This window comes from Crocodylus porosus, unplaced genomic scaffold, assembly GCF_001723895.1.
Source record: "Crocodylus porosus isolate Cpor-Errol unplaced genomic scaffold, CroPor_comp1, whole genome shotgun sequence".
Classification (NCBI taxonomy): domain Eukaryota; kingdom Metazoa; phylum Chordata; order Crocodylia; family Crocodylidae; genus Crocodylus; species Crocodylus porosus.
In genome coordinates, this window is record NW_017728947.1 from 61,166,729 (window position 1) to 61,193,801 (window position 27,073).

At 39.1% G+C, this 27,073-nt stretch overlaps 1 protein-coding gene across 8 annotated transcripts in view; it reads left to right on the forward strand.

The window, feature by feature from the left end:
- Positions 1 to 27,073, forward strand: part of MEIS2 (Meis homeobox 2) — a 213,273-nt gene that overhangs the window by 44,132 nt on the left and 142,068 nt on the right. For 4 of the 8 annotated variants that reach the window (XM_019551591.1, XM_019551584.1, XM_019551586.1 and 1 more), the window contains exons 8-9: positions 3,378 to 3,479; positions 14,308 to 14,453. In XM_019551591.1, the coding sequence (XP_019407136.1) occupies positions 3,378 to 3,479; positions 14,308 to 14,453 (248 nt within the window). The remainder of the gene's footprint in view (positions 1 to 3,377; positions 3,480 to 14,307; positions 14,454 to 27,073) is intronic. The other 4 variants (XM_019551587.1, XM_019551589.1, XM_019551588.1 and 1 more) reach the window with 1 other exon arrangement.

Here is a 27,073-nt window from a genome sequence, read left to right on the forward strand (position 1 = left end):
CTGGGAATATGCATACCCCTGGTTGACAACCCCTGACACAACCCACAAGAGAAGGTATACATCTCAGCACGCTATAATATAATATAATACAAACAGTGTTTTGTAATTGATCAAGGGATCTTATTCTGCAGAATTCCAAAATGACTATTAGGCAGTAATAAAGGCCTGATTCTGCCCATGTAAAAGTCAGTGGTTCTGATTCTGTATCCCCTTGTACACTGTGAAACTATTTTCACATCCAGAGTGGTAATCAAAAACAATTAATCGTAATTCTTCCCATAGTAATTCACACCCCTTTGCCCTGGTGTAAATGGCAACAGAGTGGATGGCAGTAAAGAATGAGGTCCGTAACCTGGCTTTATTTAATGAGAGGAGGAGCAGGCCAAATTAAAAAGTGGTCCAATTTTGAAGTATTATCACAGTCTATATTCAGAACCAACTCTAATTTATGTCTATAGGATTTAGGTGTGAAGAAAGACTGAGGGAAAATAGTGTAAAGCCTTCAGGATTTCCTCTCAATAGTTGGTGAAAAAAATTATCCAGTATTTTTTTGGAAGATGCTAACCTGTTTCCTTAAAGCCTGTTCTTGTTCAGTTAAATGGAAATATTGCCATTGACTTGAATGCAAGCAGACATAGGGTGGAATGTATGCCTTTCCCCAAAGATTATTTCCATATTATTGCTTTCTGTTTTATTTTGCTATACTTTTCTAAGGACAAGGAACACTAATCACTTTTATACTCCCTTCCTAAAATATGGGATCTGAAACAGAACAACAGAGGTTATAGAAAATACTTTCAGAAGTTTGAGAACCATGGAGTGGTCAATATGGACCAAAATGAAAAAGAAAACACTCAATAATGTAATGTGAGGCAGAAAAAGTGATGGTGATGATGATGGGAATGATTATGATGATAATTTACCTTGCAAAGTTTTACTTCTCAATAATCTCAGTGCTTTTTTTAGTAGAACGTGTACTCCTGACTCACTCAGTGCTGAAAGCTTCCAGCTTCAGCAACTTAGTAACATTGCCTTTGAATCAATGACAGAAAAGAAATAGAGACCAAATGCCTTGCGTCTCAGATTGGGATATGGGGAAAACTTATGGCAAATATGCAAAAGGAGGGAATAGGAAAGCAGACAAAGAAACAGGAAAATCTAAATGGAGGAAAGGGAAGGAAAAAAGTGGGGAAAATTAAGAAAAGAACATGTATTATCTCTTAGGCGCTGAGGAGATTACCATCTGGTGATGCCATAAAATGTTTGGGGTTTTTTTTATTATCCATAACATGGAATTATATTGGTATATGGCAGTTTAAGAAACTTAAGGAAGGCTACAGAGATGCCAAAAGTTTGAGAACCATCATACCCAACAATGCCCCAATACTAGTATTGCAATTAGTATTGTAATTCTCAGTTGATACACACACACACACACACACACACACACACACGCACGCACGCACACACATATACATATGTATGCATTTCACAAATTAGCTTAACAAGATGACATTTGTAAAATTAAGGAGAAATATTTTAAGTATAAAATTACTGTTTTTCTTTAGTGTGTGAGTACAACGTTCTTTATTGATTAAACATTTTTAAGATGGAAGTATTACAAGAAGACAGACTACTGTTTTTCTGTATGGGGCATGTAGCTAGACTATATGAAGTAGCTCCCAAATGCAGTATATTTGGGAGCACAGTTTTCTACTACTACAGTGATTCCTAGCTAGCCAGACCATGACAATTCTGTTGTTCTGGGTCACCAGTGAATACCTCACTCAAATGGTGCAAAGTCAGCTGGTTCTTAATTTTTTATCTCCTCCAGAGTGCATTCACTGACTTTATCACTGAGAAGAATGACTCCCTTGCCTAGTGTGATCAAGATCTGGAAATTTGCTGCATCAGCATATTTAGTCCAGTCTGCTATTTGATTGGTGGGGCTCAGATCTGATCTTATGACATACATGTCAGCTGTCTATTAGGCTGGTTGAACCTAAAATAAAAGCCTTCGTGGGGAGAAAACTCAATTGCCTCTTCCACCCCTTGAAAAAGAAATGTCTACAACTTTGTTCAATAGGACTCATTTTGAAGCCCATCAAGTTAGGTCCTTTTTCACTGGGGGTGAGGGACTATAGATGATATAAGTCACCCCATCTTTCAAGGAACTGATTTCACTTCCTGTCCCATGCTTCCTAACGTGGTGAAATACTTGATTCAAATCAAATGATAGAGAACAGCACCACATTCCACAGCGGCCCTGTCATTTCTTGTCTTGAGCCATGACCTTTTAAATAGACAATACTAAAAACAAACCAATATGTTGCATCCTTGGCATTCTCTCTCCTCTGTTTCCAGCAACAATTCACAGAAGTGCTTTGTAAAATCCTTCATTTCCCACTGTTTCCACTGAGTTGTTTTACTGCTTTGTGTTCATTTTAGCTGACTACTCAAACCAGGCTCAGAGCAGAGTAGGAAGATGACGGTAGCGGTGGTCTCTCTTTTCCCTTTTTAGGTCTGATCTACACTACAGCCTTTTTCCTACTGGCAAAATTATATGCCCATAATCACAGCATTCCAGCAATACCAGGTCTCTGACTAAATAAGGCTTTGACTACCACCCAGCAGCCAGCAGAAAAGTCATATAGGCACACCAATACCTTCTGCTGGCTGCCATAGCCCATTCAAAAAATGTATTGTCACTGGGTGCAGTATACACCTTGCCAAAACAGCTGATGAAGTACAGCTCTGCACAAATTCTGGAGGCAGAAACAGCTTAGTATAGAGGATGCTTTATTACTCTTTGCTGCACGTACCTGAAACAATCTCATAAATTCAGTAGGAAGTGGAAAGGTGAGATGGTTGTGAGACTACTCAACGACTGGTTATTTTTGGAGCTTGCCAACCAGCATTCCCCTGTCTGCAGCCTTGCTTCTTTCAGTTCTATAATTTATATGCAGTAAGGACATTTTAGTTTCATAACTGAGGCTAGTTCCTAAAAAGTTAGGAATAACAAAGATGCTTCAGCTCTTCAATGTTTGCTCTTAAAAGTGTTAAATTGTTTCCTAAACTCAAATGTAATGTTTAGGAAAGTCTTGTAACTATATGTAAACCTCTAATACATGTAAGCCGTTGAGATCTATAAATCCTATGTTATTATTAGTGTCCTTCAGAATCATTACCCAGAGTTATTGTGGACTGATCCAAAGCATGGTTTTGTTGGGCTTTGGATCAGGCCTTTTACCTCAGTACCCTCAGCATGCTAGCTAATACATAAACAGTATTCTTAAAGTACAGGGTTTGACTGAAACTTAGAAAAGCAAAGATTGTCAGTGTTTCAACTTAACCCTTCGCATTCTGGCATTTTCCAGACTGCCAGCCAAATGAACACTTTAGGAGGAGGTGCAAATATATGTCTGCAGCACCCAGAGAGTTAATCCACCCCATTGTGCATAAGTGTTGGAGCTCTTATGGTATGTAAGATCCAAAAAGTTTGGAGTTATTTCATATTTTTCTTAATATACATTCACAGGAGGCATCTTGCTTGGTGGTGTATTTGCTGTGAATGTGTATCAAGATTTGTATTATGAATAAAATACAAGTTTATATGCAGTTTATCTATAGAGAGTGCATGGTAAGGCCCTTTGTAACTTTCTCCTATTGATGCACAGTAGCTACTTTTAAACTTTTAATATTCACCCATCCTCAGTTTTTGTTTTAAATCCCAAAACAGATTAATTCACTTTATGGAATTGTGACCTAACAAATGCCTTTTAATGACTGAAGATTTTCAGGAGCAAAATGTATTATATATATCTTTAAGGAGCAAATGTCTGTGTTACACTTTCAGCCCCTAAATTTTAAAAAAGAAATGGTTATAAAATTGGAGTAAAACTGAGCTCTTTTATACAAGATTTCAGCTGGTACAAATTTTATAGCTGAGTCACAAGGCCCTAAAGAGAGGAACTTCTAATGCAATCATTAATATATCACTAACTATGGCAGCATTACTGTGTACCAATGTAAGAAAGATGTCTATTTAAAAATATCATCGGTATCCAAGTGGTATTGGTATTATTGGTGTCGTAACAGTGGCCTATTCAAAACTGCACTTTATTTAAGTGTTCTATTGTTTGAATTTTTCAAGAATTACAGGGGAAAGGAGGTGTGCTAAAGCATTATTTTCCTTTTTGTTTTCACAACTATGGACGAAGTGAATAAAATACATGCATGGTTACCTTTAAAAACAATTTTCAGAATTAGAAATGATCTACCCATTAAAAATATGGAGAGTATATCTTCATATATGAATAACAACTGCCAAATATTACATTGTAAATATGAATAAGCTAACTTTGAACATAATAAGGAGGTTATTTTAGCTACAGGTAGAATTTTAATTGGACTTATAGTTATTTGGTCCACATTCTTTGATGTCATTAATATCACTGATAACAGAGTTAGGAAGATATCAAGAATAGCAGTTAATAGTTACGTAAAACAAAGCTTCTTAGTTCGTATCCATTTGGTGCTATCTCGGATTGAAGTGGTTTTTTGGTATTCATGCTAAAACAAAAATAACAACACTCCAGTTATCAGTGAATGTTAACAAGATAGAATAGAGGGCAGGGTAGAAAAAAGAAAATAAATATTTTTCACAAAAAATGAAGAACATTTTTATCCTCTAGACTGTTGATTCAAAGGATACTTGTTGATTCAAAGGTTGCAGCTGGTATTCTTAACAGATAACTATGAAAATGCTAAAATTATGGCAAGAATTATTACAAGAAATCCTTGCCTCTCACATCATTTCTGAACCATTGCAGCTACAACATCTCTTTTACGCTACCAGCAATATTACACTAAGAGTATAAATAAGGAGAGATTTAAAGGGAATTTCATTTAGACTTCAGCAGAAGGACATTTTGTGTGACAATGTTTAGCATGATTAAAAATTTAAACAGAGTAACAGCTATTTACATTTACAGTTACTTGAAAGTAATTACTAAACCAGACAAAATACTTAGATCATAATTTAATACTGTTTTCTTCCAGAATAGGTGTCAAAAACTGTGCATAAATTTCACGATTTGCGCTGAGGGGAAAAAAAAGAACTAGCTAAAATAATGTAAAGCAAGTCATTGAGCACTTCCCTTCCACACCAACAAGGTGCAAAGTGACTTTCACTTTTAAGAGGAAGAACATCATAAATTATAATTAACCACAACTATTAATGTACATCTCTTTTAGGAATCATGATGTGCTTGCATGTTTGGTCAAACAAAACATGAGTCTTGTCCTACATTCCTTCACTAGGCAAACCTGAAGTCAGTGGCAATGCTGCTTGAATAAGGAGTGTGTTGAATGGCCATTTTGCCAAAATAAGAGCTAGATTGGACCCTAGGTTTGTAACAGAGACATTTTGCTCTGCACCTTTGTTGACTTCTCAAAATGGCTTTTTTTCCCCAACTTCAAGGATCTTAATTATAACATTTGCTGGCTCAAAGATTAACATTTAGTATTCTAGGAAAGGCTTTTGGACTTCAGTAACCTGATCAGCATGGTCTTCTTTTGGTCTCTCCCTCTCTCTGGTTCTTTGTATTGCAGAAGAGATGATAGTATCTGGCACATTCCTTGGATGACTTGAAGATAGCAGCCTTCTGTGTTTGGGGCTGAAAGATTGTGAACTCTTATGTTAGCAGAAATGCCACACAGGGGAGGTGAACAGAACATTAAAAAAGCTTTAGCTTTAGGTAGTGCAGTGCAAGCAGAGTTGAATTTGAGAGCTGGGACTTAAGTGGACATTTGTCCCTGCTTTCCTCCTTAATAAAATCTGAGTGTTAACTGTGGATAAGGGCATTTGAGAGATCACTAAAAATGAATCATTAGAGTGCCCAGAAGAGCTTTATTATGATGTACTGTGAAGAACTTTAGAATATACTATGTAGTTTTATATGTGCTTATCAGATGCATGTATGAGTTACTGAGTATTACAAGAGTAAATTGTTTTGTCCTTTGCTGCAGAGCCAGAGCAGTTCACTGAATTAAAACTGCAGACTAAACTTTTAAAAATCTATTTTTCTATTACCCTGTGAAAACGACTGTTGATAGAAACTGCAGGCTTTAGCAGCATCAACATTTATCACATATAAAATTTGAAAAAACAATTTAGCATAGAAATACTGAATTGGATTAAGAGTTAGAATGACCAGAAAGTAATATCCAGTTTGAAGGCTGGCTCCCCAATATGAGGGGCCTAGAAATGTCTCAGAATTATAGCTTAGTGGCTGACCATGGTAGCAAGCACGCTCACAGGAAGAAGTCTATTCCCATAATACAACAAAGATGTTACTGCTGAACAGTTAACCAAAATGAAAAAGCTATGGAAAATAAATTATTAAACTATATTATTATACTAACTTGCCAGCTCAAAAAAATGCAGCCACATTTACATATGTGTCCATCTGTCTGTTTTTACACTTTATGTCTCCAGCCAGTGGGTGAAGTGGTTTTAATCCAAGCTGCAGTCTGGTTTTCCTCCTAACATGTTATATTTTCTTTTTAATGTGTAAATTATCTGTAACTGGACATACATTTCTTTGATAGTAGCTAGTGCTTAACTGTCCTTTTAAGTAATCTCATCTAGGTAGTTTTAACTGGAGTAAGCAGTAGAGTTCTCTATGGATAATTTCTGTTAGTTAGCAGATTGTTACCATCTCAGTGTTGCTGAAATCTCTAATCTTGGGTCAGCGTGAAGCTGTGGTGGTTACAATCCTGTTGCCTGATGCAGTGTGAATGGAAGTGCTTTCTGTCAGAAACATGTGGTCTCTTCAGTGGAGAGCCTGCGTAAATCCTGTGTAAATAGAGGGAGGCTAACAAAGGATGAGCCCCTGCAGCTCAGAGCATTTGGAGCCATTTGGGGGCTGAATTTGCTAAATGCTGCTTATACCGCCTGAAAAGTTGAAGAGAAAGGAGCATAAAATCCCTTCTTTTTTCTCTTTCTGCTCCTACCCTGGGGGGAGGGTGTTAAGGGCCAGAGAAGCCCGAGGTAAGCCTATGAAGACTGTTTTTTCAGTGCTCTTTTGAGTGTGAAAAAGGTGGCATGGGTCACTGTCCCCTCTTTAATGTCGGAAAACCCACACAGTTAGTAAATGTTGCATGTAAACTAAAGCATTTCATCTCTTCTCCTGCACTCCACGGCAGTGGGCCATGAACTAGTCACTTGAAAATCACAGAAAAATTTCACTTTAACATGTCCAAATAGTTTAGCATAGCAGGATGGTAAGAGAGATCAGTAATTAGCAGTTTTCTTTACTGCTCCCTATAAACATAGTGGAACATTTTCTTGCACTTACTGTGAAAAAAAATGTTAGATTATAAAGTACAAAATCCTTAATCTGTTGATTGCAACAAGACTCTAAAATATTACATGCACACATGATAGCCTTCCCCTAAAACAAAATATAAGTATTTGCTTGACTTTTTAGCTCATGCAACTGTTGGATAGCTCTCCAGGCACAAAAAAAGCACCAGCCTTAAAAATTGGTAGTTATGAGCACAAAAACCTGCACCTTTCTCTTGATTTCAATCTTAAATTAAAAAAGAGTGCCAGGAAAATAGAAAGAGGAAGTGGAATAAACATTACAATTCCCGAAGTAATTTTTGCCTCCCCTTAACCACCAGCTATTTTTGAGGTATTCTAATGTTTGCACAGTATATGCAAACATTAGAATACCTCAAAAATATCATGGACATCTTCCCCTCCCTGAAGTCAACAAAGCAAAGTATTTTTAAGTACTTCATTGAAAGACACAGACTATAAAGATATAGGGACAGCAACAGAAAATGTCACAATGTACATTTTTTATTCTCCCTCTTGTGGTCAATATACTTCTCTCATATTTTCCCGGATAGATATATAACTCCTTCACCCACTGCTAAGTGTCATGAGGCATATAAAGAGCCAAATTATTCCTTACTGAGGGGAAACACACTCATGTGCCGCTAGAGAAGAAGACTGGCTTTGTGGTTGAGGTACAGGGTGGGAAATCAGGAGATCTCTGTTTTGTTCTTAGCACTCTCAGTGATTTCCTGCATGACCTTGTAAAAGTCACTGAGGGCTATTTTCTTCAGGGGTCTTAGGTGGGTTCACAGTGGGGAAGTACAAGAAGTTTTCCTTTTACCAGCCTTTTGTGGCCTTTGTAAAACAGTTGCAATCCTTGGAAAGTACAGGCAGGATCTTCTCCTTGCTGGTGTTGGGAAGCAGCATTCCCTCTAAGATGCGTGGTGTGCACGGCTGCGCAGATGCACTCATGCCATGCTGCCAGGTGCACCTGTGCAGCCACGCACACAGCGCAGCTTAGAGGGAACACTCTTGGGAAGCCCAGGGAGGAGGGGCTTATTCCTGACACCTTCTGTGCTATTTCAGCAGCAAGTGAACTAGTGCTGGAGGGGCATAAAATATACTCTATAAAGAGGTGAGGTAGTGCTGCATGGCAGGAGCTCCTGAAGCCATTCTACTATGGCTTGCTTCTTAAGGAAACTGTCTAGTCTGGGGGTTGCCAACTGGAGATATGCACACCCCCAGGGGTACTTGAGAAGGCCCTAGAGGGTCCGTGTGGGCAAGTGGGGATAGAGCACCACCACGCACCATCCTGCACTGCTGCACAAGTGCTGCCCACCTGGCCAGATGCGGGGGATAGGGGAAGCTCACACACAGTGGGTGCTGCCGTTCGGCATTCGGCCGCATGCCACCCCTCCTCCCTGACTCCACATCCAGCTGTCAGGGGTACACTGCTCTGTGTCCAGTCGCTGTGGGTACACTGATCCAAAAAAGTTGAAAACTCCTGGTCTAGTCCAATGGGGACAACACTTCTGGCAGGTGTGCCACAAATTAGCCATACTGCTTCCCCCAGTGCCATTCTGATCTCCTTCCCCAGCCAGATCTGCTGCTCTGCTTTCTGATTCCTTCTTTGTGTTCGCTGCCTGAGTTGCTGCTTTGCCATCTGCTCCCTGCTCTATCTGCTGCTGTGCTGCCCGCTCCCTCCCCATCTGCTGCATGCCACACGTGGAGGCTGCCCATGCCATTGGTGGCACCTGTGCTTCAGTTGGCCACCCCTAGTCTAGTCCATCTCAGTTTCCTCATCAGGGAAATTATTACTGCTCAATGGGGGTGTCAAAAGACTAAACCAATTAACATCTATATCGATAATTAATTAATAGTAGAGCTTTGTAAAGGAGTTGCAATCTGCTGAAGCACTCAGGCTACTAGTTTAAACCAGTAGAAGGAAAACAAGGCATTCTCAGTGAGGGGTCCTTGATGCTGGAACTGGCCTTCCTCCTACCTTAATCCTCTAAAGTACAGATTTTGTGACCTTCAGAGCATGCTGCAAGACTCTTCTGTTTTTTTAGGCTTCATATGGGTAAGTGGGCTGCCCAGAGTTTTGGGGTAATTCTCTGGGAGTGGAGTTGGTCTTATTGCTTTATTGAGCTACCTATTTAATTATGGTTGTAAGGCTCCCAGAGCTCCAGATGGGCATATTTATAAATAAAAATAGATAATTGCTGATGCAAATGTGGGTTCACATGCACATTCCCACACATGTTTTGTACACAGACACTTCATTAAAATGCATGAGGCCTTGAATAAGGTTTGTTTAAAAATCTATATTTGCACTGCACCATATACATACAATTTGCTTTTTCATTTCCAAAACTCCAGGCATTGGATCTGTACTGTTATCAAGCTTTTGTACTTTGTCATGAACAAGTTATCCATGTGGCTTATTCTTTTCCTTAAAGTGAAAATTCAGTTTCTTCCATGTTTACTGAAGAAATTCTGTGAAAATGCCACATGAAAAGCCCTCGAAGCAGCACTGAATCTTTGCCCTATTCTTCCTTTATAGAGGAACTAGGAGTGGGAGAATATTAACAACATTGGCCCTTATAAGCTATATGCCAACAGGAGGATCATGGACTACAGTGTAGTTAGGCAGCCCCTCAATAGGATCGAGCTCCTCCTCTGTTTCCTGAGGAGTCTTTATGTCAATGGGCAATGGTCTTGACTACATGTTGTAGTTAATGCACTATAATAGAGGGTACAGTTTACAGCACCCTAGCCACTTCTTACAGTGTAGATACTTTTAGTATGTACCAGGAGCGTCCACATGGGGTGTTACTATGGAGTACTATGGGTACATACAAGTTTAGGACTATCTGAATGCTTGGGTGTGTAAGAATTTGCAAGGCTTAGGACACCCAAAAAATGGCACTCCCCAACTAAAGTTAGTTTTAATTGAACAAGAACTAACTTTAGATCTGCATGGGGTTAACCCAGCTAAATGACTGCTTGCATACATTTTCAAAACAGCTATTCTACTCAGCTCCAGGGCTATGCTATTTTTAACCTGCCTCCCCCAACCCCAGCCAGACTATTTTTACTGCTGCCCCCTGATAAGTCCATCCCCCCCAGACCAGGCAACCCCTACCACAGACCTGCAGACCCACAAACAACCCCCCAGATCCACCAGCCCTCCCTCACACCCACTTTACTCACCTCCAACTCCCCACACCTCCTTCTGGCAAGCAGCAAATTTGCACACAGCAATTCCAACTCAGATTTAGGCAACTTAAACTAAATCACCTAAACATGGGAGGGGTCCTACAAATGCTTGTTCTCACCCTAAGATGCTGTCTCTCAGAGTGCACTAACTCCTTGTGTAGATGAGCCCTATGTCTCCAACATCCTCCATAATGAATGACACAAACACATGCCCTTGGGGTAGATATTTTTCAGGAACTCCGCGCACAGTTTCCCTTCTGCAGAGGTTACTGAGACAACTAAATAGTTTTTTAAAAGCTTGCATGTGATTTTAAGCAAGTATGGCAACATGCCTAATTCTCTGTTGGCTTGGATCCTGCCCAGTCTTTTAAACCTGCAAAACGAACCTGAAAACCCAGGCACCCTAAATTCTCCACTCATATTATGCATTATGTACTCTCCTTGCACAAGAGCAAATGAATACACAGTGTGCAAGGCAGTGAACAATCTGTTCCACAGTTTTTTTGCTGCTGTGTGATATGGAGAGAAGGCAGGGGGGCAAAATATAGTTGGAGTTTCACTGGTGTAAACCACTGAAGTAACAATATCCCAACAGTTAGGGCCTGCTTGTACCATTCTTATCCTTATTCAGTGAGGCTATTCATGCAGCAAGAATGGTAGAACTGGGTTCAAAATTATTAAAGTACGGCTTCTGCTTTTACAACCACTTTAAAAATAAAATTGATCTAATCTGAGAGAGTTTGAAAGTTTGAAAACCTGATTCTATTCTGTTGCTGGTGTAATTCCTTTGAGTCCCTTGGAGTGACTCCTGTTTCACAGTGGAGTAACTGAAACTAGAATCATTTCCTCAGTACTGAAGGAGAAAATTTTCTATTCTAAATGCAGGAGTCAGTTAGGGCCTGATTCAGCAAACCCTTCCTAATAGGAGTAATGTTTATTAAAGGGAACGGTCATTTTGAAGATATGGGTTTGCAGGATTTGGACCTTAAGTTTACATGTTTTGCTTAGGTCCTCTACACAAACACACACCCATGCAAATTGCAGAAATGCAAATATTACAGTGACTGTTCACTGATGAATTTGAAAGTACTATATGTAAATTTCCTTTCATGAAGTGATGGAAGAGATTAAGGAAACATTGTCTCTCATCTCTTACACCACTGATTGAGTTGAAAAGGCAATGCAAGCTTTAGCTGAATTTTCATCTCCTGGGTTATTATTAGCCTTTTAAAACAAATATATTCACAACCTCTGCTGCAGGTTTAAATGATGCTTTAAGACCTTTGCTGACTTCTGCTGTTGAAACACATGCATACACAGGGCCACGTATGTATACATAAAGGGAAACAGAGACTGTGTTTATATATGTGTGTAGTGAGCATTCTATACTGAGAAAAGGAGGAAGAGATTGAAGAAAAGGAAGTTTTCTATCTTCATGCATGCTATGCATACACACATAGATTTTACATAAGGAGACAAAGATATCTTTATCTACATGATATATAGACAAACAGACTGACTGACTTCAAACTTGCACTTTCTGTGTGGATTTTTTTCCCCCCAACTCCGGGTACTGCTTTTCAAAATTGCCTCAGGCTACAGTACAGCACCTCAGATCCCCAAGGCCCATTGCCTGGCTCCTAATAGCCACTCTCCATCTGTGTCACATGAACAGCTGATGAGATAGCTCCAGTGTCTGTATTTTGGAGAGCACATCCACCCAGGTTAAAATGCTGGGGTTGCCAAGGAGCAGTCAGAAGCCATTAGTGTTTGTGAGAATTTGCCTTGCAGCAGTTCCTTGGCATAGTGGAAAGTGTGTGTGTGTGTGTGTGTGTGTGTGTGTGTGTGTGAGCGCACGCGTGTGTGTGCACAAGAGGGGTAAGGGCGGGGCAGGAGGAAGGAGTTCTTTTTAAATATCCAACAGTTTGAAAGTAATTGGTTTGTTACAATGTATAGGACCTGGCATCACTCCTTCATTATTTTGCTGCCATTTGACTCACCTTTATTTATCATTAACAGAAGCCAGAACAAAAAAGAGAGCAGTGACTTAAGGGTCTTGCTCTGATGTTTGGGCAGATGGAAGGAAACTGCTCTGCCTTGGGGCAGGGTGGTTGTAATGAAGTGGCCTGTCAGTCTGTAAATAGTGAGGGTCATCTCTTCCATGTGATGGAGGGTATCACATTGCAGTGAAAATGGAAATGTCAATAAAATTAATCTGCCAGCTCTTTGCTGTGGCTTTTCTCTTTCTCTGGTCTGAGATGTTTGGTTTTTATCAGAGGGGAGGAAGGGGAGGAAGGGTGAGTGGGCACGGGGGGGTAGATGAAGCTGAAATAAAAGTTTTGAAGCAAATGGTCTATATGTAGTAGTCATGTATTTGTTTTAGTAGAACTAAAGAGCTAGAAGAGGCTCTAGGAATTAGCTCGTGGATCTATAGCATTCCTCAGGAAGCTATGGAGCGTCTAGCTCAGGCTACATTGAGCACAGAGTTTATTGTTTTAGGCTTTCTTGGACAAGGTTTTTACTTAGCATGGGATTTATGGCATTTACTGCTAATGAATGTCTATTCTTAAATTACAAAAACCACCGTCTCAGCGCAATTCCCAGATGTCCTTCCAGGACCTCGGCTTCTTAAACACCAGCAGGGAGCATAAACTCTCCACTTCTCTGTTTTCCTCTTTCGTGTGGCTCCGGGCTAATGATGTGTAAGGAAAACACAGCAATCTATAAAGTCTCAGTGCTGTCCCAGTATTCTTCATTTATTTTGCATTTGATTATGCCACAAGTCGGATCTTGTTTCTTTCCTTTTTTTAAAGTTATTAGTTCAAATATTAATGTAGGAATATGGCATATATTGCTGCTCTTGATTGATGCCTTCCCAAAAACAGGAAGACGTGCTCGTATGAATTTTAAGAAAGTAGGGGTCCTGCAATGCCTTGCCAGAAGAGTTTTTCAGATACATAATTTAGATGCCCTCCAGGCAGGCTTTCAAGGCATTTTTGCTGGAGGGCAAGAAAAAATAACTATGACTGTTAAAAGTAAATGATTTTTGCTAATGCACAATTAATGCCAGGGAAAAGCACAGAAGAGAAAGATGTTGGTGGAAAGTTCTGATTAAGTGAGCACCCTACCTTGATGTGCATCTTTCTTTTTTAATGATAATAATCACTGATGCAGAGACGTGAAAGTTTTTATGTCATGCAACTGCTATGTGAAGGGTCATACAAGGTGTGTGTGTGTGTGTATGTGTGTGTGTGAGGTAATAGTTATGGGGAGGGGCTGAGATGACAGTGTGTTATGTGCACTGAACAGTGACACAGTTACTGTCACCTATGCAGAGGGCCTGGAATATATAGACTATAGAACATTTAACTTGATTACCTGCAGTATGTATTCAGTATGGTTGCAGGGATGCATTTATAGTGAATGGGTTTTCTTGGGGCAGGTTTTCCCATATTCAAATCCATAATTGACAAAGAGCTATTGCACTATGTCAAGCACACAATTATAATTGAATTAATGATATGTGCATGTGTGAGGCACAAAATTAGTATTTGGAGAGACATGGTTTCTAATTTTTGCATATTTGTATCCGCACTCATATTTAATGAGGAAATGCATGTGCCTGGTGTTCTATCAAATCAAAAGAAAGTTGCATAAGTGTTCCACTAATAAATTATACCTTTTGGTTTCTTTTTCTTGATTATTATGTATCCTTCCCTCTGTTTTATTCTTTCTTTTAGGAGATGGTTTAGACAACAGTGTAGCCTCGCCTGGTACAGGGGATGATGACGACCCAGACAAGGACAAAAAACGTCAGAAGAAAAGAGGCATTTTCCCCAAAGTAGCAACAAATATCATGAGAGCATGGCTTTTCCAGCATCTCACAGTAAGTGGAGACCAAAAACAAAATAGATACCTGTTTAGCTGCTGAATAAGTTTTATTCATTATTAAAGATCATTTGCCGCCCAAATTTTCTGGAGGGTATTAGGGCTTAATTAATGCCAGTATTTTTTCTAGAGGTTGTTTTTTTTTTTAACCTTGGCTCTTGGAATCATGACAAATTATGAATCTGAATATTATAACACAAGATCTTATCAAGAACAATACCAGTCTAGAGGGTAGCCATTTTACTTTGCATTCCAGCAATTCCAATATTCCAGTAATAAAAACTGTTTTGAAAGATTTTAAAGATAAAAGGGAATTTTGCATTTAGATTATAATACATATAAATGACAAAAGATGTGTGATTCTGCCCTCCAGACTGGATTACTGTTGGCCTCTGTTTACGTAAAACTGCGTGTGAGGAAGAATGCAAGTTTCCCAGTCTGTGTATTCTGACGTACAGTGAAGGATGCAAGAGAAGTCAGACAAGCAGCTTGCAAGCTTGTCATGTTAGTTTATATGAGCAATATGGAAGGCTTACAGGTTCTCTAATTCCTCTGTTCTGTAAAATAGAGATTAAAGCACCTTTTTTTAGCTGTTCTTCAAGTCCATTAACTTAAAAGCTAGCCATATTCACTTCTGGGGGAAAGAGATTAAATATGTGAAAAAGCAACACTTTTATTAACAATCCATCTTTATCTTCCTGTTTGCAATGGGTTTTATGTGTTGGTGTACTGTTGACTATTAGAGCTTCACTTAGGCATCAAAATACATTTCTAAAGAAGACCCAGGAGCTCTCTTGTACTATATTAGTCATATGGAAATAATGGAAAATGGTAAAATTATCCACTGATTTTTTTCCCCCTTTGCTGTTAATTTGTTTCCCACCCAATCTGTTTGGGCTAACATCTAAAGAGATTATAGGCCACAAATAAGGGTTTCTTTGCAATTCCTAAAGTTAGACATTTTCATAGCAGCTGACATTAGTGTCATGATTCCAGGACAAGGTACCCCTTTTATTTATGGTATTGAACTGCTCTGCTGGTAGAACAGCAAAGGGGGGGAGAAATAGATCAACATTTCTAAACCATCATTTTGATGTAAGAACATTAGTAGCAAACTAAGATACATTGATCTGGCTTGTGGGGTCAGGATTAGCTAAAATAGCCAGTGTCTTTGCTGGAGTAGTGGTTATTCTTGCCTCCCAGCTATGGCCATTTCAAAGGTCAGGTGCCCTGTACCCACTTGGCTCAGAGGAATTAGACAGAACATGAGTCTCTGGGCTGATTACTTAACCAAAGACAAAATAATGAGTCCTAAGCAAATACTGACTAATTGAAAGGGCTGTAAATCCATTACATATTGGTCAGGGATAATCAGGAGTATTTAATCACTTTTATCTATTCAGGAGCACTGAAGCTGCAACAGCAAAGCCCTGAACCTTGCCATGTGCTTATTATTCTCATCATTATCAAAATTACTTCACAGCTGTTCTTTGCTACATCACCTCAGCTGGAGATTTACTAACCTGTAAAATGTTTTTAATTTGGAAGTCGAGTGAGTGTGAGTGGAAGGTTTTTCATATTTAGCTGTAGGGTATCTTTAGAGGAGTAATGCAGGGAAACAACTAAAACTGGGGGCCACAAATAGTCCATTTTCTTTTCTACAACACTGTATGTTCATTTCCTCCACTGGCAGTAAGTTTGCAATATCTGGGTTTTCTTCTTTTTTCCTTTCTTCCTTGTGTGTGCACTGAAAGCATTCAACACATGCTTACTAAACAATCAGCTGCCTCTCACTTATCTTGCGGAAAGTCTCCCTACCTTTGCCTTTTTACAATTCCCCCTCCCACCATGTGCTTCATCTCAGATGAATTGAGGAAGTTCACCAGCTTTGATGAGGATGGCCCTGCAAAAAAAAAAAACCTAAAAAAAAAACCTTTTACCTTCCAGGCTTTAATGAGTTTGCAGGTGCTGAAAGATTTACTGTGCTGTAATTCTCAGACCTGAGAACTGATAATGGAGACCCCTGACTAGTGCAATGTAAATTCAGAAAGATTCTTGCCATAAGCACACACACAGAAGGAAGAAAACTCTTTCTTTTAAAGATCCCTCGCCTTTTCTCAAATTAGTTTATTCATTCAAAGTGCAACACCAGCTCTACCAGAGAGGGAATCTATGATGTACAGAGTATTGTTTCAAGTAAATTTCTTTACAAAAGGAATCCATGATTCAATGTACATTCCTTCATTACTACTCTAACCTTATTCCAAATCAGTTTGTCCTTCTTTTGTGCTGTATGACCTGTTCTTGTATTACAATAATCCCCTGATGTCCCCTTTTTTCTTTCTTTTTTTTAAAGAAACTAATTGAATTATCTCATTATTTTAATTTGTTAAGCAAATGTATTTTACATCTCAGGATGTGTTCTTAAAGAAGGGGCTGCTTAGGCTTTGCCCCCTGAATGAGCCATTGGTGCATTTTGACATTCATGCATTGATTAAGAAAAGGAACATAAAAGACCTCTGGTTGTATTTTTTTTTCAAACACCCAACCAGCATGGAGCAACTTTTTCCATAAGCCACAGGGGTCTCTCTACATATGTTCTCAACTGCAAGCCATTGTCACCTATTCTGAATACCTCAAAAGGACAAATAAAATACTAAAGGCCAACTGTAGCAATTGTTAGCTGTTAGTCTCAATATGACAAAAATCATTAACCTCTGGTTTTCCTGGAAAAAGAAGCAGTTTCAGTCCATCTCTAACAGTTCTGACTAAGCTCACAGATTCTTTTAGGCTGCCGAATTTAGGGGGAAGATAAATCAGGTCTAAGTAACTATATTTATTTATTACTTTTCTTTAAAAATAATGGTACCTTTTCCTTATGCAATATTCAGGTATTTTATAAACCTCTGTGGTAACCGACTTTAAAAACTGAGCTGTTTCTTCATAGAAGCTTAAGTGGCTTTTTGAAAAGAGACAGGTGCTTAAACTCTGGCATGGAATTAATGTATCCTACAGATTTTTTCAAATTTTTCTTCTTCACTTGTCACCTTTTCCATTTTGCAGTAACTTTAATTATATTAGAAGTAAGATACACACACGTGATTTTGTTGATAGAAATCATATGCAAAGAGTAGATGCTTCTATCATTTTTTGTTCAGTTATTGAGATCTGTCTTAGATTTAGAATTACAACAGTACAGGAAGATGAAAAGATCTGAGGATGAATTGGTTGGAAATGTATATGCTTTTTCTGGATAATGTCCAGTGTTTGAGAAAGTAAAGGAAATCCTAGTCTGGTAGTATAAGCTTTTCAATAGTACATAAAGATTATGATATCAGAAAGGTAAACCTGACATTAAGGCTGTTTTTATTTGACTTCAAAGATAGTTAAAGAAAAGAAACAGCAAGAAATCTGACCCAAGCCGAGAGTTTATTCATAGCCTTGGAAAACTCTTTTTCCTCCATGCCAAGGAGCCCTTAGTACACTCAATTAGTCGCTCAGACATCTCTGCTTTCCTCCCTCAAGTGCTCCCCTATTTGCCCTGCAAAGAACATATTTGATCATGGAATGAAAACAGGAAGTGCTCAGACACAAAGACACCCCTTGCTCACATCAGTTTTGAGCTAAAGGTTTTCTTATTAACGACTATAAGGGGGGAAATTCTGTTTTAAAAGGGTAGAGGACCTTTAAAATCTACGTACATAATCAGAACAGAATGTAGTCATAAAGGACGTAATTATACCATTCCATGGACTTGTACCTTTGGCAATTCATTCAGCAGCAAAGGATACTAAGAGCTATACTTTTAGTTCATTCAGTATGCTTCATCTTTTTCCTCTGGTGTAGAACTGGTAAAACAGAATATGCACTTGCCTTAGTGGCACTTATCTGGAAGGATCCCCTTTGTTAAAGTTCCTGTTTTCTACTGTTTCTTTCCTTAAAAGTGTAAGGATGTGTATTTTGACTAAAAATACAATTGCCTTTGGTACAAAAATACCAGACATAGCATGTAAACTAAGCATTACATAGTATGAATTGCTGACTCAGATTCTCAGCTGAGAGCAATTTGAATGGTTCCATTGAAATCAATAGGATGATACTGCCTTCTTGTCGACTGAAGCTCTGGCCATATCTTTTAAAACAATATAGGGGAAATAGGGCAAATATGATGTCTGGATTTTAAAAAATTACATCCATTTCTTTCCTAACCTTGTACAGTTCATGGACCAAATTCAAAGTTTTGGAGTAAATCATTTCATTCCAACTGAATGGACTAAATAGACTAGAATTTTTTAGTTTGACTAACATCTGGATTATCTGCGTGTATAAACTTTGCATGGCCTATGACATACAGGAGATCAGACCAGATGATCTGATGGTCCCTTCTGGCCATAATCTCTATGAAACTGATTTACCCCTGGATTTACATTGATGTACCTGAGATAACAATCTGGGTTATATCTATTTGAAAGGATTTGATCACCTAGTTGTGTAAGTATCTCTGTGGAGTTACTGTATGGTAGTCAATATTTTCATCATATTTAATCTCTTGGTTAGGGGGCTGGACCCAGTGATCTCTCAAGGACCCTTCCAGCTCTGATATCTATGAAATCTATGAAAACAATAGAACAGAAATCATATGACCAATACCACTTCTAACATTTGGGTTCAGACAGCTCCCATTCACTTCAACACACTAAATCCTGCTAGGGATTTGTGTTGAAGGATTTATTTATTTATTTATTGGGTGGGGGGGGGCAGGACTAGCAAGACATCTATCACTCTACTTAAGTGAAACAGTAGAGCTGTAGCTTCAAGATAAATCCAGATGCCTGGTTGAGGAGAAGGAGGAGCAACATCCACCACCAAGTGCTTCCTGGCAGCTTCGTGTTTCACAGAGAGTTGCCAATTTAAAAAAACCCCTGAATTAAATTGCTCTGTGAGCTGGGAAGCCCATGAAAATGGAGGGGTTTGGTGGGTGTTCAACTGAATTTTAGTTCTTGTATGAATTGTGCCCTATCTTTATATATATACCAGTGAAGAAGAACAGAGAGATGGAAGGGGTCCCCAAATTGGTCTGTACAGGCTGACCTGTATCATGGGTCATAGAAGTAGAGAATAGCAAGCTTAACAAAGCTGCTGTTTCCTCTTCTGTGCAGGTAAGGGAGGGAATGGGAGGAAAGTTAGTTAGAATGTGATACCAGGTCTGCTTGTATGATAGTATCACTGTAAGCTTCCCATAACACTGGGCTTGTGGCAATGCTATAATTTAACTCCTAGTGCTTTGCAAAAATCAACTAAGGATGAACTAACAAAATCACTAAATAAACTAACTAAATTATAATTATAATCATACTCTATGCATTATTATTATCCCCAGTTTTCTATATGAATAACCTCTAGGAGAAAAGGTTAAGTGACTTGACCAAAGCCCTTGAAAAAATAAGTATCAGAATATAGGGTTCATTTAATTTTAGTTCTGTATTCAGTCCACTAGATCATGCTGCATAACTATTGATCTGCACGGATTGTTCAGCAGAGAATCAGGCCTAGCTGGCAGCTGTTGTAAGTCTTTATTATTGTTCCTATTTGGTTACAGCAATGCCTATGGTCATTTAGGGACCCATTGTGCTAGATGCTGTAGGCACACCAGAGTAGTCTTAGCTCTTGGGTGAACAATAGGAGCCTGGACAAAGCTATAAAAGAATGAAGATGGGAGTCTTTGCCAAATGATGCTACCTCCTCCCACAACGGTTCCAAAAGATCAGTCCCAGGTGAACAGCGAGTACATAGTGAGCATGTTGTGATCCTTAGTTGTCAAATAGATGCCAAAGTTTCAACCTCAAGGATCGTTGTTTTTAAAGTTGCCTCCTCAAAAGAAAAAATTGAAATATTTGTTTTGTTTTAAAAATGGAATTTGCGATTAGTCTTGACATTTCTACATCTACCGTCCCTGGAACAGGGGACACAGGGTCATGGGGCTGTGGGCCTCAAAAGCTAACTCTGTCTCTGAGTGGTTAATTTAATCATCGTTACATAGACATCTGCTATTTCTACTTAAAAATTGATGCTTTTGTGACACAACGATCCATCTATTTAGTGCAAAAGCCTTAGTGATTAAATTAAGAAAAAACATATTTTTGCTAGGCCATGTAGTATAAAAGTGCCATACGGTCTTGCACAGGCAAAAAATTGAGAGAGAAAGAGAGAGAGAGAAAGAGAAAGAGAAAGAGAAAGAGAAAGAGGAAGAGAGAGAGAGAGAGAGTTTTAAGCTCTGTATTGTTTTCTGCTAGCTGGGGGAAAACATCTGTGAATTGTTTGAACTGAACCTTACCAGGGACTGTCTGAATCTGTGTCATCTCTGTTTAATTTCAGGAAATGATGTCACAGTACATTAAATAACAATGCTGTGTGATTTATTTTTACTTGTACATGCTGTCCTAAGCATTTCTGTTACACAGCAATGTTTTCAATTAACTGTAAGCTTGCACTTTTAAAAATATATTCCATAATGCTTTTTTTGGGGTGTGGGGATGGTTGGTGTTTTAGGGGGTCACCAAGGTTCAGGGCTGTCTAATGGTTATATGCCCATTTGTCATGTGGTTATTTGTACTTGGGACTGTGTGTCAGCACTGTTATATCACCCATGGCAACCTCCAGGCCTGTTGGTTTGTTACAAAGCATGTCGGTGGAAGAAAAACTAAATATTCTAAACCTATCAGTCAAAAGAGCTATTAGATAGTTATAGTGAGGCCTACATACTGTAGCTTCTGCCTTTAACAAACTTTCTGCACTCCCCCTTCTTCTGTAAAGAATAGAGGACATAAGTCAATTCTGTCTGCCATCTGTCGCCTTTTTAGCTGTTCCTCAAATTAAAGAGACAGTCCAAAATTGAAATAATCTGATAGAATCATAGAAACCTCATGTGTAAATTATTATATTTGCATTTGAATTTTAATTTCTTGTATTATTTTGAAGGCTATCTTTATTGTATTTCTCTGGAGATCAAATATATCATATGTTTCTACTTTAAAAATAGCATTCTCAGGAATGTTGCATTTACAGTGTCACAGAGTTGTTATCTGGTAAGAGTTTAAGTTATATATAGGGTGAAATTCACACACACGTACACACACACACACTCCCCATTCCCCAGTAATCAAGCCTTTTTCACAGCATTTTGCAGGGGCCGAGAAGACTAAATGTCCTGTCCCATTTCCACCCACCCTCAAAGTAGATGAGGGTCTGTAGTGGAGTCCTTTTGTACTCCTATGAGGATGATTTGGGTTTTTGAGTCTACATAATAGACTTGTTCTAGGCCTGCTATTACACACCAGCCAATTAAATATCAGCTTGTTGCCATCTACCTCTTCCATGCAACAGTCTCCCTCTTTTGCTACTGTGCCTGCATTTCCTCCTCCTCCCTATGCAAAGGACAGCATGAGACTTAAGTAGTGCAGAGTCTTTCTCAAGCCCTCTGCAGCTGGGTGAATTTCATTAATGTGGCATATGAGGTCACCCATTGCCAAACCATCAGGCAACATGGCTAGATGAGAGAAACAAATGTTATTTCCCAATTAAATGTTTTACATATCATTTTCAAACAAGGAATTACTGAGAACAGATAGTAACTAAAACCATGTACATAGCACCATTGATTGAAATACCTCAGCTGAGCAAGCTAAGAATAGTAGCCTAGCCAAAGATATGATCAGCCAGTGGTGTTTTCTGGTGGTTCTTGTTAGATAACAAAAGCACTGCAGAGTCAGAAATCCAGCACAGGAATTAATTAAAAAAGAGAGAAGACAGAATATGAAAGTCCAAGCAATAAAAGCCCTATAATAAATGTAAAAAGAGAAAAGTAGCCACAAGAATTCATTCATGTAGTGTTGAGACTTCAAGGATTGTAAAGTAAAAGGGGATTTAACTAAAATGTATGCAAATGTGAATATCCAACTGTTTAAAAACTCCAAGAATGCTGTGCTATTAAACACTGTGCAATGCAGTCTGTGACTATTAAGGTTACAATTGACTAGAGGTCTAAGTTCTTCTGAATATCTTCAAGTCATGTTAGTTTCTACACCATGTAATAGAAAATTAATAGTTTCTATATTTCTATACAACCTTTATTTTTTTCTATCTATGGAAAAATATTGATGTTATTTGTGTAAAATGATCCTGTCAGTTTAGCCTCAGTATATATTTATTTAAAACCATCTTTTCAAGATCTATGAACAGAGTAATTGGTTTTAAGGAAAAGTTTTTTTTGTAAAATTAGAGCTATATTGTAAAGTATGAACATTTCTGCAGCCTGCATGCACAGTTCCAGAGTGGCTATGAAACAGAGATGTGTATTCCCATTGCTACTTAATGAAAAGAATAGTTTATGGCAGATAATATTACTTTTGGTTTCATAGAGTTTGCCTTAAGTTAGGACACTCAGAATCCCAATGAATTACATATTTCAGAGTTGATTGGCAACAGTTGTTTACACTAGCCAAAGAAATCACTGGGAGCTTTAAGGGTTTATTATTGTCTTAAAACATAATAGCAAAACTGTTTTCATGCTTTTACATTGCTATTTTTATTTTTAACTGCTAGTCCCAAATCTGCCAGAACTATTTTGAGTTGTTTTGTCTAATAGTGGATGATAGGTTGTCATGTTACTGTATGATGACATAAAGATTTTTTTTTAATCTTGGTTTTACCTTTTATTATGGTATTTCAAAGCAACTATTTGTAGCATTTGACTGCCATGCCCATAAAATGTTTAACACCTCATGACACACTATTGCAGTCTGCAGACAATGAATTGGACTTTTTTAGCATAGTAAAAATGAACTATATGTTTTAATTTACTATTTTAAAAAATCTCTAGGAATTTATTTGCTTGTTTCCAAGGAAATTTGATTATCATCTGGATTACCTTCTGCTTAGACTGAAGTACATTTTAAGTGGTTCCTGAATATTTTAAAGTGGAACATATATTTGCCTAAGTTGAACAGCAAAGGCAAAACTGCTGTTCACTATTTTACTGCACAAAGAGAGGAGCTATTTTGTAAGATGGCAAACTACTCAAGAGTACTCTGAATCATGTTATACAGATTTCTTTTTTTGGCAGTGGGGGGTGCGAGTGGGTGGAAAGGGGGAGATTTTGCTACAGTGTTACCTGATGTTCAGTAAAGTTACACTGGCCTTTATTAAAACAGCTTCTCTTTTTTCCCCAGGGGGGCAAAAATCAGGTTTAAGTTCATTGTGCTAAAACATTTGTAAGAAATTCTCAGATTAATACCCACTTACATGTGTTATTTGGATTGTGATATAATTTTAAGGGAGCTTGTTAGCTCCCCTTATTTTAATGGTAACTTTTAGCCCTAATATAATATGTGAAATGAGACAATGCCATACCATTGGCCTTAATTTTTCATTCTAGTAGACCTCAGAGATTGCAGCCACTAATCCATAAAGGCATAAAGGCCTGCACATCTGGTCACAAAATAAAAAACTTCTTTAATGAATAGGCTGTGTGTAATGTTCCCCTCTCATGGCCAAACCACATACTGCTACTGCTAATGTGACCTCATGGAAAGAGCAGTGGACTAGTACTCTGGAGACTTGGGTCCCATTTCTGACTTGTTGGGTGACTTGGGGCAAATCATTCAGTCTTCCCCACCAACTTAATGATGCAAATACTTTGAGATCTATTGATGAAAAGTGCTCTGTGAGACATTATTATTAGTGATTAGCTGTTCATAGAAGCCTGCATTTTTGGCTGATGACAGATGTGTGCACGGGGGGAGGGGAAACAGTGCTTTTACTGGAAGAGGAATCGCATCAGTTTGACCTGACTCCCCTGTGTCTGTATAGCTCGTGCACTTCAGCAGGGCTTTTTGGAGTTTTTATCTACTAGCTGATTCAATTTGTGAAGGTTACTGTGGTGGAATTACTGTGCAGGTTTTTGCAAAGCAGTGGCCCGTATTGGAATTTGAGCCCTAGTAGACCTCAAAATTCAGGCTCAGTTGATCCAGCAGCAAAGCATGTAATGTACCATCTAGGTCAGTGGTCTCCAAACTTTTTTGATCACACACCCCATCAGTAAAAAATTTTTGAGCACGCACCCTCAATATATGTATATTCATATAAATAGAAATAGAAGTTCTAATATTTTCTTCCCGCACCCCGATGGATCGTCTTGCGCACCCCCTGATGTGCATGCACCCCACTTTGGAGACCACTGGTCTAGGTGTGTTGTATTCTCCACAGCCTACATTGCAGATAACAGTATTTTATTGCTACCAGCTGTTTCAGCCCAAGTGGTAAAGGCCTTTTTGTTTGTGGAGCTCTCAGGTTCTTGTCTGGTAGATGGCTTATAGTGGGGATTATATGCAAATCATAGAGAATGAAACTGCCATGGGCATAATTTTGCCATAGCATTTTAGGGAATATTGCTGGTGTAACCCCATTGTACTAAAAGAGGGAATTTTTCAAAATGTATCCATCTTGGAAAGGTCCGTAAGAGCCTCTTGAGCATTCTCGGTGGGGAAATGGTGGTTCCTTCAACCTCAGATTCTCCACTGAGATTGAGAGAAGTTAAATACTATCCTAGCCACCAAGTTGGTGCGATATATCTATAGATCTATCTATCTAGCCATATAGATAGATAGATCTATAGATATATATCCATAGATATATCCCACCAACTTGGTGGCTAGGATAGTATTTAACTTCCCTCAACCTCAGTGGTGTACCTGAGGTTGAGGGAGCCACCATTTCCCCACCAACCACCATTTCTATTATCTAGGGGGAGAGAGAGAGAGAGGAGAGAGATGGATGAACCTGGAGGAGTTGTGCACTTAATACTACATACTATTTTCACTGGCATGAAGGGAATGGTCAGACTAAAATGGGTAGAATAGCAGCAACTGAAGTCATACACTAGCTTCAAAGAGTTGACTGTTTTTCGGCATGGGAGTTTGCCGAAGTAAATTACAACCTTTAGAAATTTTCCTACCCCGGCTCTCTCTCTTAACATGCATCCAGGTATTTCCAACCTGTCTCTTCCTCAAAGCTTGAGTAGGCTAAAGAGGGAGAAGAAATTTGGAAGGAGCAGTGTGCACTTGAGAGAAGAGTAAAGGACAAACAAGGCTAGCTTTGCTTTGAGAAGCTTCCATGACTAATGGCGATCAAGGAAGGACAGGTTGGAGACTGCTGTAAAGGTCACTTTTACATCTGTATGTCAGCTCCTCAGTGCAGGAGCAGCTAATAATGGGAGAGCCCAGAAAGAGCTGGCTTTCAGGTAGGGCAACATGGGCAACTGCCTAGGACACCATGGTTGGGTGTAGGGGGGAGGGTGGGCACCATACACATGCACGCACACACACGCGCATGCCCATGCACACACACGTGGTTAGCCCATGCTCACAGCAGTCCTCAGCCCAGCCTTTGCCCCCACCTCCAGTAGCTGCTGAGGAGGAGCTGATCTGGGTAATGCAGGTGGCAGCAGCGGATCCTGCTTGCCCAGTGCACCATGCTGCTCTGCCTCTCCATCAGACTGCAGTGCCCCTGCCTGCCTGCCTCTGCCTGCAGCAGCAGCACTGACTTGGGGAGGGAAGCGGGAGTGGGAGGGGAAGCACCAAAATACAAGTTTGCTCTGGGTGCCATTTTTTCTCAGGCCAGCTCTGAGCCCAGGACAGAAGACAGATCCTATCTACAGGTCTACATAGTGGTATCTTTTGCTATTCAACTGTGTATGTGGAGTAAAAGATGGAAAAGGAGTCATAACTGGAGATACCCAGAGATGTGGGGTAAGAAGAAAGTTGCATGCCTAGGTATTTAGGATGGGTGGAAAAAAGGGTGGAGTGCAGAAAGAGGTTATTTCTAAATTAAATTGGGGAACAAACTTAAATTAGTGTCTCTAGGCCTATCTAAATATTCCTAAGCACCTGGAAGATACAGTGTAATTCCAGTCAGAAAGAAACATTCAAGAGATGACTTTTGAGTACATATGAAACAATGAAAGCAGACAAATTGGAAAAGAGATTACTTTTCTGAAAAAGAAAGCGGGGGGGGGGGACAACCCAAAACTATTTTTAATTACCGGCACCCCCAGTTACTGCTGCAGTAGAATATTTGAAGTGTTCTCTCCCTGCTCTCAGTGTTATTTCTATTAATTTGCACATGAAGATTTTACTGCATGAGGTAGCCTCTCTTAGGAAAAGAGATGCTTCAAATATTGGTCTGTCCTTTGCTGTGGTTGGTGGGATGGGCTTCACTGCTTGAGAATGATCATAAGGAACTTACATTGCTTTGCATAATTTACCTACTACATCTCAGTTGTAGACAAGGAGCTTTGTATGTGTGTGTTGCATGCTGTTCACTAAATGGCAAGCAAACATTTCACAGAACAGAAAAAAAATCCCACTGCTTAGAGTGCATCTATGGAGAGTCTTTGCAGACAATTCACTACTATAATTAATCTTAGCTGTCCTGGCTTTCTGAAACCTGAACTTGTATCCCACAGTGCTCTTGGATGCAAACATACTTCAAAGAAAAAAGTCATTGCCTCCCTTTTTTCCAAGGAGGTTCTATTTAAAAAGAGATAACATTTGTAAGTGGGGA